At 41.9% G+C, this 15,546-nt stretch overlaps 1 protein-coding gene across 1 annotated transcript in view; it reads left to right on the top strand.

Moving 5' to 3' along the window:
- The first annotated feature begins 14,919 nt into the window (after window positions 1–14,919).
- Window positions 14,920–15,546, top strand: part of TMEM41B (transmembrane protein 41B) — a 36,917-nt gene continuing 36,290 nt past the window's right edge. The window contains exon 1 of the mRNA XM_074335972.1: window positions 14,920–15,011. Within this exon, the coding sequence (XP_074192073.1) occupies window positions 14,975–15,011 (37 nt within the window). The 5' untranslated portion in view covers window positions 14,920–14,974. The remainder of the gene's footprint in view (window positions 15,012–15,546) is intronic.

Raw genomic sequence — 15,546 nt, 5'->3', positions numbered from 1 at the left:
GCAAATAGCCAGGCCTTTGTACCACCTGCCACAGTCACTGCTTTGGGCCACTCTGAGAACAAAGTGACCTTGGCTAGAAAGCTGGGGATGACCAAGAGGTTAACAGCTGAAAGCTGTCAGCTGACCACACTCGCTGCAGCTGAGCAGTAAGTCTGTTCTTGAGTGGGAATCTGACCGATACATCTCTCTATCTGCAGCGAAGGGTGATTTTTAAAATATCTTTTTTGTAATCTCCTAATTTTTACACCAAATATGCCATAGTTTATAATAACATTTTGAAATAATAAGTAGACACCAAATAAATAAAAGCACAGATGGGATTACTTAAAGTGCATATGCTTCAGAGCATTGATTTTTGGTTTTGGTTTTGGTTAGCTATTTTATCCGTTCAGAGGTCATTGCTGTCCTTTTTCACTTGTAGGCTATATTCCAAATAGGTGAGGTTGCCAGAGCTGAGTTCCAGTACCTCATCTGTGTAATGAGGAAAACATAAGTTACTATACTTGTGAAAATTATATTATTCCACTTGATTGACTGGTTCTTTCATTCACTCAATGCTGTTATGAATCTATCTGTTAAACTACTACTCTCCAAGGCTGAATGTAGAAATTAATGAGATATTAATCACATGTCGCGACCCGCGGACAAGGGTTGTGGGGAGCGAGGAGGGCGGCGCAGGGTTAAGAAAAGACTGTAGCCATGAATAGAGTTTAAGTGCAGGGCCAAGAGACCTGCAGCCTGAAGGTCTGGGCTGGGATGCCTAATCGGACTACGCATTAGCTTTTATTAGTTAGGTGGGGATAAAGCTTGTCAATCTCGAGATCTGTGAATCCCATACGTTATAATAGGAAACTGATTCAAGCCAATCACCCTTGCCTGAAGGCAGCAGAACCGTTAGGTCTCAAGATGTTTGTACTTCCCCAAGGGACACAACCTATAAGCATATGAACAAACGGAGAACACATCATTGAATCTCTTCCCCTGCAGGTTTTGGGAAGGAATGCAGCCACAGAGGCAGAGGCTTTCCTTAGCCTGGGGAAGATGGGGGGCTGTGCCCACCTCTATGAACCCTGTGGGTTCTCCTGTTGGTCCCCACTTGACTGTGCCTGGCTTGAGTTGTCCCCCCACCCCCGTGGGGAATCTTACTCGTCATTCGCTGACCAGCCATCTTTTTGGGGTCAAACAGGGAGACATAAGGTGCAAACACAAAGGTAAAGCAAAGTCCCTGAAAGGATCCTTCTCACAGACTCTCCTTTCTTTGGGGGCAGGTACGAGGGGAAAGATGGATAGGCTGCTGCTTGGCCACAATCACACACTTATAAAGCTCACAGTTTAGCAGATGAATAAGTCATGCACTTAATAATATATTAAAAATGTACATACCCTTAGAGTTTCAGTTTTGCAAGATGAAAAGAATTCTGGAGATTGGTTGCACAAAAATGTGAATGCATTTAACACTACTGAACTTTACACTTAAAAATGATTAAGATGGTAAATTTTATGTTATGTGTGTTTAACCATAATTTAAAAATTTTAAAAATGTACATACCCGGGCTGGCTTGGTGGCTCAGGTGGTTGGAGCTCCGTGCTCCTAACTCTGAAGGCTGCCAGTTCGATTCCCACATGGGCCAGTGGGCTCTCAATCACAAGGTTGCCGGTTCAACCCCTTGAGTCCCGCAAGGCATGGTGGGCTCCACCTCCTGCAAATAAAGATTGAACATGGCACCTTGAGCTGAGCTGCCCCTGAGCTCCTGGATGGCTCAGTTGGTTGGAGCACATCCTTTCAACCACAAGATTGACGGTTCGAATCCCACAAGGGATGGTGGGCTGCGTCCCCTGCAACTAGCAACGGCAACTGGACCAGGAGCTGAGCTGTGCCCTCCACAACTAAGACCGAAAGGGCAACAACTTGAAGCTGAATGGCACCCTCCACAACTAAGATTGAAAGGACAACAACTTGACTTGGAAAAAAGTCCTGGAAGTACACACTGTTCCCCAATAAAGTCCCCCAATAAAGTCCTGTTCCCCTTCCCCAATAAAATCTTTAAAAAAAAAAAGTACATACCCTATGCCTTAACAAGCATTATTTATTATAACAAAAAGGTAGAAGCAACCTAAATTTTTATAAATAAAATGTAGTATATTTATATATTAACCTGAATTGGTCTCAAAAACAATTTTGGGTGGTAAAAGCAACATGAAAATGATACATACATCATGATATAAACAATATAAACTTAAGAACACAGACAACATCACAATCCATTGGTAATGGGTACATACTTGTGTATGTATATAAATAAAATTATAGGGAATGGAATGGAAGCATCCACACCAAACTCATCGTGGCAGTTGCCACTGATACAGGAGAGTTAGCATGTCCCTAGGTAGACAGGGAGGTCTCCGGTGGAATAAACAAAGACAGTCATATCCTAAAACTTCAGATTTTGAAATCACTCCTTTGGTCCAGGACATAATGTAACAAGGCCTTGAGGTTAATCATAAAATTCACTTTGGTCTGACAAATGGAGCTGATCTGATAGATAAAGAGTGGGTTTACTAATTCCTTTGTGATGGGCAAGCATAACCAACATGGTAGACAAATTTCATTAGAAGGCACCAGTTCTCTTCTTCAAACAAGTTCCCTTCTTCAATCAGCTCCTCTTCCCCAAGCAGGCAAGGGAAGGTATAAAAGTAAGAGCTTTTGCCTCTGACATGGGGCACCCCCCATTCGGGACCCCCTCCCGCTCAGAAGATGCAACCTCTTCTCCTGCCTCTAATAAACTATCCTATTTTTAAAACTTTTTGCTTCTCTCTGGTCCATGTTTCCATTCTTCGGCTTCCCGAGACACGATCCTGGCCCACACCCAGAAAGTGCCAGCAGATCCAACATCACCTACATTACCACTGGACCTTGAGAGAGGCAATGGGACTGAGTGGGAGAGTGTGTTAAAGGAGACTTAAAGTTATCTATAATGTTTCACTTCTTTTAAACATATAGAAGCAAATATGAAACTTAAAAATTGGTAGTTCTGGTGGTGGGGATATGTGTGATTTTTATTTTATTTATTACACTGTGTCTTAAATTATGATTTCTAAAAAATAAACAACTACAGAGTAAAGCAAACGATGCATGCGTAAAGAGAGATATAGGTATAGTTCTATGGGAGTTCAGAATGGAGAGACATTATCAAAGGCAGGGTGGGAGGGAGAGGGGTCAGCAAAGGCATTTGAAGTGAGCCTTCAAGGATGGAGGAGATGAAGCTAGATGAGAAGGGGAATATGGAGTGGTATTCCAGGCAGAGTGTGCAGCATGAAAGAGGCGTGGAGACAGGAAAGCGATTGAGTAGTTCAGCTTGGCTGGCCCAGGAGATACCTGATGAAATAGCAGGAAGTGAGATCTGAAAGGTGGTTGCAGCCTCATCCAAAAGGAGCCTCCTATGAGAACACAAAGAATTTGTTCTGTAGATAGAGGCTGGTCATGAGGGTTTTTGGAGTTGGGATGACAGGATCAGGACAGGAAGATTAATCTGGAAATAAAATATAAAATAGCTTGGAATAGAGAAAAACTGGAGGCAGAGAAAGCCTCCAGAGGAGGGATGAATATAAGTCCTTCCCCATCATTTTTTTTTTGTTTTTCAAGCAGCTCCAGGTTACATTCTACAAACTTATTAATCCCAGCAGAGAGTGCCTCTTTTCTGATAGCTACAGTAACATTCCCAGGTAAGACTATCATTGGCCCAGCTTGGGTTACATGCACGTCCCTGAAACAATCACTGTGTCCAAGGAGCATTGTGTTGCTCTCATTGGACAGGGCTAAAGCTGGGGTTTGGGTCAACCCTACCACAACTCTATGGATTTAGGAAAGAAAGGAAAATTTATGGTATCAGACCAGAAGAAATACTGGGCAGGCAAAATTGATATTTATTACACACATATTCACAATCTCATCCAGGTTGACTGTGCCTGAGTAGAGACTGCAGGTGACTCCATGATCTGTCTGTCCTCCAAGGGCTCGCTACACAGGACTGTGCTTTTCCCGGTTTGGTCCCAAATATTGCACTGTTCTTCAGAGCAGTTATATAATAAAATATTCTACTCATGGGAAATGGTTCATGCCTGGCTTGAGTCCTAGCATTATGTCCTAGGGCCAAGTGAGAGGAAGAGACTGGGATCTGATACCACAGGGGGACATATTGTCAGTTGTAGCAGCACTGGGCAGGCCAACTCTACCATTCAGAGGGCACAATGACAAATAACAAGCAGTAGCATAGGCAAGCAGTTGGTATCTAGGGCCAGGAATAGATAAGAGACTAAAGTTTAGGGGCATTCCAGCCCCAAGGAGTAGGGAATTGAAAAAAGCAGGCGTGCCCCAGTTGCAGGAGGATCAGGACACTGGGCAGAGTATTAGAATCGGATCTAAGACATTACATTAAAATCCATGGACTGAGTCTAGAGTCCAAAGCAGGGCTGAGTCTCAAGAATGCGACTGAGGGTCAGTTATCTGATAGAAATGGGTCATAAGTCCAGACGAGCATCAGCCTTGATAGGAAACTCTAGAGTGAAGAACTAAAGCACCATAAATTCCTCCTGCCTCTGTGCAGGATTATGTCCAGTGACTAAGTCAAGACTGAGCCTACAGGTGCTATCGAATGGCCTCAGATAAGGGGAAGAAGGGAGATAGAGGTTGGTCCCACAACAGGATCTAACACACTAAGAAATTTAAGTGGTATGTGTTTTCTCATTGGAATGCATAATAAAAAATTAAATTGAAAAAAGTTTCAGCTGGACTGTATTAAGAAACAAAGAGAACTGGGAAAGAAATAGATGTAATTGTAACAGGATGTTAGATGAGATTTCCCTGTTTCCTTAGTTTCAGAGCTTAGAATAATAGGTGGTAAGTACCCCATATTATAAAGAGATATGTCAGGTCAATTATGCATGACTTGCTCAAGGAATGGCCCCCAAATTGGTTCTGAAACATGTAGCCTATCACCCACTGGCCTGAGAAAAGAGAATCAAGGAGAGGAGGTTTGAAAGTAAGGATTTCTTTGAAAAGAACTATTAGAGGACTGTGGTTTTCTCATTCTTAGGTCAAGGGAAGGTAAATAGTAGGGACCTGTCAGGATGGGAGACAAACTATTAATAACATATCAAGGTGGATATATGCTGAATGGAAAAAAATGCTGTAAGGTAGCTGGGAACTAGAGCGGAGTATGGTGAGAGAGTTCTTGGGACAATCTGACCTGTGTTCCCTGTGTGGTGGGGTATAGAGTCTGATGTCTTATCTCACCTGAGAGCTAGGTGAGAGGCTGGGAGGGGGACCAAACATGGTAGGTTAAGGGGCTGGAAAGGGAGAGTTAACAGAGTGATTTTGAAAGGCAATCGTAAGAATAAAAATTGTTCCTTCCTTTGGATAAATGGTAAGAAGCATGAGCTCCTTTCAGCTCTCCTACAAATTAGCTGTGCTGGTATGGAAAACAGCTTGATCTCTCTGGATCTCAGTATTTTCTTCTATCAAAGGAAGAATTGTACTAGACTGTCTTTAGGGTACCTTGAAGGGATGTTCTACGACTTTGTAATTCCATGGATGTTTTCGGATGAGCTTTGATTCATAGACTGGGATGGATTATTATGAGATATATACAAGGTCAGACAATTAAGTTCACGAACTCATCCTAGAAAAAGTGCTACATACCTCATTGCTGAATATCACTATGGTCACCTTCGAAGTACTCCCCTTGGGTAGCTATACACTGACACCAGCACCTAGTCCACCCTTCAAAACAATTTTGGAACTCTTTCTGGAATGGCCATCATTGCTCTCATTGTATTACTTTTGATGTTCTGAATGTCATCAAAATGTCTTCCTTTCAATATTTCCTTTATCTTTAGGAAAAGAAAGAAGTCATTGGGGGCCAGATCAGGTGAATAGGGAGGGTGTTCCAATACAGTTATTTGTTTACTGGATAAAAACTCCCTCACAGACAGTGCTGCGTGAGCTGGTGCATTGTCATGATGCAAGAGCCACGAATTGTTGGCAAAAAGTTCAGGTCATCTAACTTTTTCACGCAGCCTTTTCAGCACTTCCAAATAATAAACTCGGTTAATTGTCTGTACAGTTGGTACAAATTCATAATGAATAATCCCTCTGATATCAAAAAAGTTTAGCAACATCATTGCAACGAACTTAATTGCCACACCGTGTGTATACGTTTGAAAATATACGCATATATATAAATATATATGTGCATATATATGTGTGTGTGTGTGTGTGTGTGTATATATATATATATATATATATATATATATACACATTACAGTAGACCCTAGAAATTCAGGTCTCAAGGGTACAGCATTCTCCCCTTCCCTACTCCCTCTTCTCGTAACAAGTATTTAAAAGATGAACTAATCAAAAAAATTGAAAAGAAAAAGTCACCTCTAATACCACTAACTGAACACATTACTAATTATATTTTGGTGTATTCCTATTCAGACTTTGATAGCCTATCTGCGACTTTACCCCAGTTGCAATCACTAGCACACACTTTATGTTCTTACAGCACACCAGCTCAATAAACTGTGCATGACCAAGAAGATTGAAAGCTTGGGGTGCTTCCAATTATTGCACAATAATTGCAGGCAAGGAACAGCTGGCCTTTGATAATACAGCCTTTTGGGGCACAGAGCTACTCTGGTGTGACCTCTCTTCCTCCTTCTCCCCTCCCCACCCTTACTTCCTGATCCTTCAGCAACAACAGGAACTCAAGAGGCTCAGTAGAGCTAAGCCACAGCAGCCTCTGATCTACATAATATTCATTTTGAGGTTGCTTCTGGGTTAGAAATACCAGATGACCCATTTAGCAGACATCACAGCAGCCACCAGAGAGTTATGTCAAGCCCCTAAAATCATAGGGAAAAAAATCTAGACTTGAGGTCTTTTAAAGGAAAGAATTATCCTTTCTGGGCAATTCTTGGAGAGTTTGTTTAGAAATAAAGCCTTTCTTGGAACTCATTCTGGGGTTTAACAACTTTTACCATAAAAAATTCTGAACTCTTTCAATTGCATATAGTAACAGAAACTCAACCTAGACAACCTGAAGTGAAAAAGGAAAGGCTATTTTTCCACCTATCTAAAGCCTGACAAAAGTGGAGTTGAATTCAGGGATACAGGCTCTATCAGGAACTATAACTGGACTTGTGCAATTTTACTTCAGCACCTGTATGCGGCTTGAGTGAGGAGGTGAATTCCAGGAAGCTATCGAGTGGCTATATTTGGCCACATGCATATCAAAATATCAAAAGCTAGTCATTGGGGCAGCCAGATGGCTCAGCTGGTTACAGCGCATGCTTTCAACAAGGTTGCCAGTTCAATTCCCACATGGGATGGTGGGCTGCGCCCCCCCCCCCACAACTAAAGATTAAAAATGGCAACTGGACTTGGAACTGAGCTGTCGTGCGGGAGACCCTGCTCGCTGTGCCATTTGTCGTGCGTGGAGGCCTTCTCGCCGCGCCATCTTTCAGGCTGGGCGGCCTGCGGGGTCTCTGCTCCTGCTCCCCACACAAGAACACAGGATATGGTGAGGCCGAAAAGGAACACCCACGGAGCCATAGGTAGGGGAGTCATACCACTATGGTCTCACTGGAGGCTGGGCCCACCGGACGCGTGACCTGCCGTCCCCTTTCCGCCAACCGACCGGCCGACGACTCTCCTCCACTCTCTCGACTCTGTTCCTCTCTCTCGGCTCTCCTCTCCCGCTCTCCTCGGACCTCCTCTTCCACTCTCTTCGGCTCTGCTCGGCTCCTCGGCAATCCTTTGTAGCCGCAGCAGTTATACCAGCGGCCAATTGGCTAACCGGCCACAGCCCACGGCCAATCAGCCACAGCCGATGGCCATTCACCACCCGAGCCAGCACCCTTCCACGTGAGGCCGAGAGCCTGTAAACTACTTTCTGGGGCTCTGTCCCCACATGAGCTGTGCCCTCCACAGCTAGATTGAAGGACAATGACTTGGAGCTGATGGGCCCTGGAGAAACCCACTGTTCCCCAATATTCCCCAATAAAATGAAAAAAAAAAAAAAAGCTAGTCATCAAAGACAGAGGATACCAGAACAACTGTGCAGAGAGAAATCAAGATGAGAGATGGTAACAATCAGGATCATGGTTCCTAATGGTTTTCCAGGTCCTGTTTCCTTTCCCTTTGTATCCCGAGTACTTTGGGTGAAATAAATTCTCTTTGCACTAATTTGGAGTGAATTTCTCTTGTTTGTAACCAAAGGAATCATGACTGTTATGGACTAAATGTTTGTGTCCTCCAAGCCCCCAAATACTTATGGTGAAGCCCCAATCCCTAATGTGATGGTATTTGGAGGTGGGGTCTTTGGGAGGTCATTAAATTTAAATGAAGTGATGCAGGTGGGGCCCCCATGATGAGGTTAATTGATGAAGAAGAAGAAGAAAAAGAAAGAGAGGGAGAGGGAGAGGGAGAGGGAGAGGGAGAGGGAGAGGGAGAGGGAGAGAAAGAAGAAGAAGAGGAAGAGGAAGGAGGAGGAGAAGGAGAAGAAGAAGAAGAAGAAGAAGAAGAAGAAGAAGAAGAAGAAGAAGAAGAAGAAGAAGGAGAAGAAGAGATATCAGAGCTCTTTTTCTCTGCCATGAGGACACAGCAAGAAGGCAGCTGTCTGAAAGCCAGGGAGAACTTTCTCACCAAGAGAGTCAGCAGGCACCTAATCTTGGACTTCCCAGACTCCCAAACTGTGGGCAGTAAATATCTGTTGTTTCAGCCCCTCAGTCTGCGGGTATTTTGTTACAGCAGCCCTAGCTGACTAAGACAATGCCTAAGACAACTAGGAAAGAAAATTAGTGATAATCTTTGCTGTGTACTTTCTGTAGAGAAAACATCTCTCCTATACCGAACCTTCCCTCACAAAGGTCACTGATTTTTAATTGCCAAACCCAGTGACTTTTACTGAATTTTCTTTCTTTTTTTTTGCCATGTTGGCTCTCATTGCCTTCTTGAATCTCTTTGCTCTCCCCTCCATGAGTTCTCCTTTTCCTTCTCTGATAGCTGTTTTTCAGTATCCTTTACTGTTTTCTCCATTTTCCCTTTAAGATTTTGTTCTTGGCCATCTCATCTTGCTCTACCCTCTTTGCTGAATAACTCTTTTGCTGAATACCACAATTTGCTCTCTCACTCATAGGCCGATGACTTCCTCATTTACTATTCATAACCATAACCTTTGCTGAGGTTTAGGTCCTAATTTATAGTCTCTTGGTAAATATCCCCTCTAGATAATCTGCAAATACTGCAAAATGTCCCAAACTGAATTTCTCCTTTCCCTAAAATAGTCTCAAATTTTTTAGCCTCAACCACCAGTAACTCCCACACTGAACCTCTCTTGTAAACCATACTCTCTTGTAGTCATCAGCTCAGTCTTGTAGCCTTCCTCTCCCAATATCTCTTCTCCTCTCCCCTAGGCTCCCTTTCTTGGTACCCCATTCCTACCTCAGCCTTGCTCCCATTCTCACTTTCTTGTCTAAATCCTGCCTTGACCCTACAGTCATCCTCCTCCTTTCAGCCTTGCTAAATATCGCTTTCCCAGGACATGTCATGCATTTTTATACCTCCATGATTTGCTTATGGCTTTCTTCTCCCTGGAGTGCTGTTTCCCCTTTTTTTGTCCTATCTAAATCCTATTTACCTATCAAAATCCAACTCAATTCTTAATTCCTCCATGAAGCCTCCTGTCAGGACCAAGTATGCACTTCTTGTGGCTCGCATAGAGCCACTAGAGTAATACTACAGTCTCTGTTGAGTTATTGCTTGTTATGTGTTTTCCTTTCTCTCCTGTTAGAGTGTGATTATTCTTGAGAGAAGGACCTTTCATAACAGTGCTCACTACATAGTTCACAGGCTCAATGATATTTGTTAAATTGAATCATAGAAAAAACTAACTGGAAGAAGTGCAGAGATCTTTGACAAGAGTTCACATAGCTTAAGAAAGATATTATATACTTTCAGATATAAATTGAAAGATATGAATTCTTTGCTATTCAAAATGGAGTGAGAGATCGACAATAGAAGATAGGGAAGACGCCCTCTCTGCTATGCTTAACTTTCCTGGTAGGTGACTGAATTTGGCCTTTATCCTACAACTCGAATGGGCCTTATCTTTAAAATGCCTGCTTTGAATAAACTAAGATTTCTTGAAATTCATATCCTGAGAGATTTTCTTCTTTACGTAAGTGGAAGAGAGAACTCTAAACTGACGCATTATATGGTCTTGACAGGTGGTGGGTCCCAAATATGTGAGTAACAGGCTTACAAAGAAATCTCAACCTATCGGGTTATAAGAAGCGTTAGAGCCTATGGGTCAGGAAGCTCCTGGAGAAGGACTGTCGGAGTCTGAATTGGGCAAATGAACTTAGTTCCCTCTTGTGTGCAGTGGAGGTTGTAATGGACCTGCCTCACACGGTTATTATGAGGATTAGACAAGATAATGTATGCAAAGTTCTTGACAGGCTAAGCACATAGTAAGCACTCAGTAATTATTAGGTGTTATTATTATTTTTTTGATTACCACTTTAAGCTGTGACATGGTAAATCCCCCTCTTAGGTACTTTAACGACACCCTGGGCAGATTCTATGATTTGACTACTAACTCAGTTCAGTCTGGTTTAAAATGGCAATCTCATGATTGGTTCAAAGCTCTCTGCTTTCTCCAATGCAAGCTAGCCTTACAGCAGGAAGAGACAGGATGACTTTCAATCTTCCACCCACTCTAGACCATGGTGACCATGCCCTGGTACACCTTGTCCCCTTCCCTAGACCATGGTGACCATGCCCTGGGACACCTTGTCCCCTTCCCTGTTTTTGAGTAAGAGCTCAGGGAGAGGAATGAGATAGGGCTCTTCTTATGTAGATAGTTGCCTCTTATTGGGGAGACGTCTCTGAAATTTGCTACTCTTGTTCATTTTGCTCTACTACAGCCTCTAATGAAGTGGTAGCCTCCACCCAGGTGGGTGCACCAGCTCCTTATGTGCACGGTTTAGATACCTTGCTAGCGTTAATTACTGAGGCACAATTGATGCTGGACAGGAGACTGAAAATGATGCTTGATTTTGTTGTTGTTCTGACAAGATACAATCAGAACACTCTTGTTTCCCACCTGCTTGCTGAATAACCTCCTAGGGAAGGATGTGTAATAGAGTGCAGTGTGGGTGACGGAGATCAGAGAATGGGTCAGATGTTACTCAAAGGACTTCTGAATTTCAGGTACTTTAAAAAGAGCAGCAACCCAAAATAATATTTTTTGAATATCTACTAAAGCTTGGTTCTTAGTATACATTATCTCTTCTATGTAATAAGGATTATTAACTCCATTTTACGGAGGAAGATTGTGAAGGTAAGAGGAACTAAATCAATTGCCATTGTTTTGGAGGGTGCTGTTTCTTACATACTAATTTCCACAGTGACCAAAAAAAAATCTAGTTAAGACTTCAGAGAGGCAATATTAACAAAGTCATAGTTTGGACATTTAGGATATAGCTGTGCTTGCTAATGTTATTTTTTTTTCTGATGCAAGCGTATATTTTTACTTTATATCAATTCACCACTAGTATAAGGGCCATAAAGTGTCTTTTTGGCACAACTTGAAGTTGGCAATGGACATGATAACTCCCATTCATTTTTCTTGTTGGCAAGAAGGTAATTCACTGAAAATTAAAAATCTTTTTTTAAATCCTCAAACAAATCACTCCTCCAAAGCTCTAGCACTTAATCACTTGCCTATTCAGTTATAAATAAATGTGTATATAAAGCCTGCCGTGTATCAGGCGCTGTGTTCAAGGTGCTGGGATACTGTAGTAACCAAGGCGGCAAGGTGCTTGCTTTCATGCTGCTTAGGTCTTACCTAAGGAGACAGACCATAACCAAAATAATAATATAATTTCAGAGGATGTGATGGGAGGAAAATAAGACTAAGTATCATGAAACAGAGTGCTAGGAGGAGAGCAATATTAAATAGGATAGTCAGGAAGGAGTAATTTTTTGACTAAAATGTGAATGATGAGGAGGCAGCCACTCAAAGATTCGGGAAAAGAGCCTCTCAAACCAGAGGGCTAGCAGGTGCAAGGGCCTGAAGACTTATTTGGCAACTTTTAATGGTTTGAATACTGAGATTGAGGCCTTCGCTCCATTCCCCACACTTAGCGAGAGAACTCAGCAGTAAGTACAATGCAAGATTGGAAGAATTTTGGTTAACTTCTGGAAGGTAAAATACCTGGTATGGAAACAAGCAAAGCCAAGAAGAAAATAAAGGTAAATTGGAGCCTAAAAGTGTACCCAGCCTACTGAGAAGTTTTTCTATCATAAAGGTGAATTCTAGGAAAGTTGATTTAATTTTTTTGATTCAATAAAGTTATTAACTAACAGGGAATCCACCCTGTCACATTTCTATGCTTGTGCATCACTTCATTTATAACTAAATGTTTCCTAAAGTAAAATAGAAAACAACCACTTTGCTTTCTGTATTTATGCTTCTCAACAGAAGTCCTGTAATAGACTTTCTTACATTTGTGGTAAACTACTTTTAACCATGCATCAAGGCAATAAAAATAGTTTTCATGTGATTATGTCTTTGGAAGTCTGGCACAAAATGTGATTTCACTTACCGAGTGTGGTATGACAGCTGTAAGTTGCCACATTCCAGCTTAATGCTTCAAGATTGTATTTTCAGTGTGATGGAGTCGCTGACTTTTCTGGCTTTGGCTGCCTTTTCCACAGAGAAGCTGGCACTCAGAAAAATCCCCTGCAATACCCTCAGACAGATGCTGACAGATCTCTGTCTCTCAGAGGTTCTAACTTGGCAGCGTTCCATCCAGACATGCTGGGCACGAGCATGGGTGTCTGTGTCTGTTGGCCTGTGGGAATGTCCTCTGGGAGGTCTGCCTTGGGGCCAGCACGCTTTGGTAGGAAGGCATTGGGCTGGCTTACTAGGGCAAGATGTCTTATTTAAGGAAGCCAGAAGTTGTGTAGCAGACTGGATAATCAATTTTCTCTCCTCATTATATGGTTGGGTCATTGAGTAAGTGCTTAATAAATAATTGGTAGTGATGTATACTTGTGATGTATAGATGAATGCCTAACTCAAGGGACTCACTCTAACTTGTTTGAGGAAATAACCTATAGCTGCGAACTGTTTTATAGCCGCCCTCCCACCCCAACCCCAAGACTTCTGATAACTCATTCAATGAATTTTCAACTAGTTTTTATCAAGTACCTCTTCTATGCCAGGCACTGTGTTCTGCTTAACATCTACAGAAATAAAGGAGACAGATTGTGCTAGGATTCATATTGTACACATAAAAATGTTATGGTTATCTTGGGGGAGTACAATTAGATGGAGATAGGGACAAGGACTCAATTTATACTTTTTTATCTTTACTATTTGAACTTTTTAAACAATTTTTTGGCAACATTATTTTTTTGTAACTCAACAAAAATGTTCCAAGCAATTGTTTGTGCCAGGCAGTCTTCTGAGCTTTGAATGAAGCAGAAAGAGTCCCCTGTCCTCACAGAGCTCTCATTTCAACTGCGGAGGCAACACAAAACCAAAAAAATCCAAACAAATATTCCATATAATATAATGATGATTGATGAAGTATCCTATGGAAAAATAATTTTTTTAAATAAAAGGGTTTACTTAAAAGAGTTATGATATTCTGTTGTTAACTGTCCTATAATTCAATCTCTGCCTTGCTTCTCCCACTTCCATGTAATCTTCCTTAAGTTTCCTCCTTAATTTCAAATGCATTAAAAAAGCTGCAAAACTGTTATTCTCCAGGGCATTTGAGATCTTGCTCCCTGACATATGTTGTCATTTTGGCTCAAATAAACCTTTTTTTTAAAACACAATTGCTTGAAGTATATTCTTCAATTTTTTAAAAAAGAATTTTTATTGGGGAATAGTGTATTTTTCCAGGACCCATCAGTCAATGTCCTTCAATCTAGTTGTGGAGAGCACAGCTCAGCTCCAAGTCCAGCCTCCGTTTTCAATCTTTAGTTGCAGGGGGTGCAGCCCACCATCCCATGTGGGAATTGAACTGGCAGCCTTGTTGTGAGCTCAAGCACTCTGACCAACTGAGCCATCTGGCCGCCCCACCCACAGCTCAGTGGCAGCTCTTTGTCTTCAATCTAGTTGTGGAGGGCGCAGCTCACTGGCCCATGTGAGAATCCAACTGGTAACCCTGTTGTTCAGAGCTCTGGCTCTAACCAACTGAGCCATCCGGCCGCCCTCAAATAAACTTTTATAAAAATTAAAAAACAAAACGAGTTATGATATTCTGATTTGTTCAGCTACTCTTGACTCTTTAGAGACCAGGGCTTTGTATTGGCCGGGGCAAATAAATAACAGGACTGAGTGAAACGGGCCAGAGGGCCAAGCCGCAAAGCTTTGAACTATTTGGATTTTTGTCCAGCACTCTCTCCACCCAGCACAAATTAAAAGGCAGCCTGAGCTCCCTGCGTTCTTTTGGCCCAAGACTGATGTCAATCCAGAGAGTTTGACCTGGCTCATAACTTTGTCCAGAGCCCAGGCCTTTCCCCACCTAGTATGGGGACAGAACTCACTGCTGTGCCAGTCAGTATTTAAAGGTGCTGATCCTGCCGACCCCACATCCATAGCCTGCTTTTTTCCAGCTTCCCCAGCTGGCTTCCAGGGACCTGATCCCACTGGCTTCCGGCCTGTCTTGTCTGACAGCTGCCTGAACACTGGGACTTAAAAATTAGTTCTGAATGCCTGAGTCCAGCCATCACATTCCAATCTATTTTTAGGACAACATCCTCCTTCTTTGGCTTCCTGAGAAACTGGTACTCTTTTTCTGTTTCTAAACTTTTCCATTCCCAATTCAGACTGGTCTCCTCACCTGGGAATGCAAAGCTTAGGAATTCCAGTTCCTGCCCACAGCCAAGGAGAAGATGCTGTTTTCACTGAATTACTCCGGTCAAAGAAGAGGTAAAACTTGATATGATGTTAAATTTGAAAACAAAAATCTTTTGTCCCTCTTATGAAGTTAACACAAGCTTATTACAAAAACATTAGAAAGTGCAGCTCAAATAATATGCACTTTACTATTTTTCTTTTGATCTGTTCTCATGCTCACAAGTTTGCTGTTATTGGTTAAATATATTATCCATGTATAGAAGACAAAATTCAAAATGTAACATCTCACTGTTCCCCTGCCATCCAGTTCCTTTCCTTGAAGCACATTGTTCATAGTATTCTCTTGTGCTCCTTTTTATTTTTACAGTTATGTCCTACTTTATTTTCTGATTTTAGTTACTTGATTTTTCTCACTTTATATCTTAGTCAATGTAGCTAAAGATTTGTCAATTTTGTTGATCTTTATAAAGAATTGGCTTTTGGTTTTGTTGATTTTCTCTATTGTTTTCCTATTCTCTATTGTGTTTGTCTCCAATCTATTCTTTATTATTCCCTTCCTACTGCTAGCTATGGGTTTAGTTTTGTTCTTTTTCTAGTTACTTAAGGT

The sequence above is a fragment of the Rhinolophus sinicus genome, linkage group LG06 (genome assembly GCF_036562045.2).
Source record: "Rhinolophus sinicus isolate RSC01 linkage group LG06, ASM3656204v1, whole genome shotgun sequence".
Taxonomy (NCBI): domain Eukaryota; kingdom Metazoa; phylum Chordata; class Mammalia; order Chiroptera; family Rhinolophidae; genus Rhinolophus; species Rhinolophus sinicus.
Note: the sequence above shows the minus strand (reverse complement) of the source record. Positions and strands in the feature narration are given on the sequence as shown.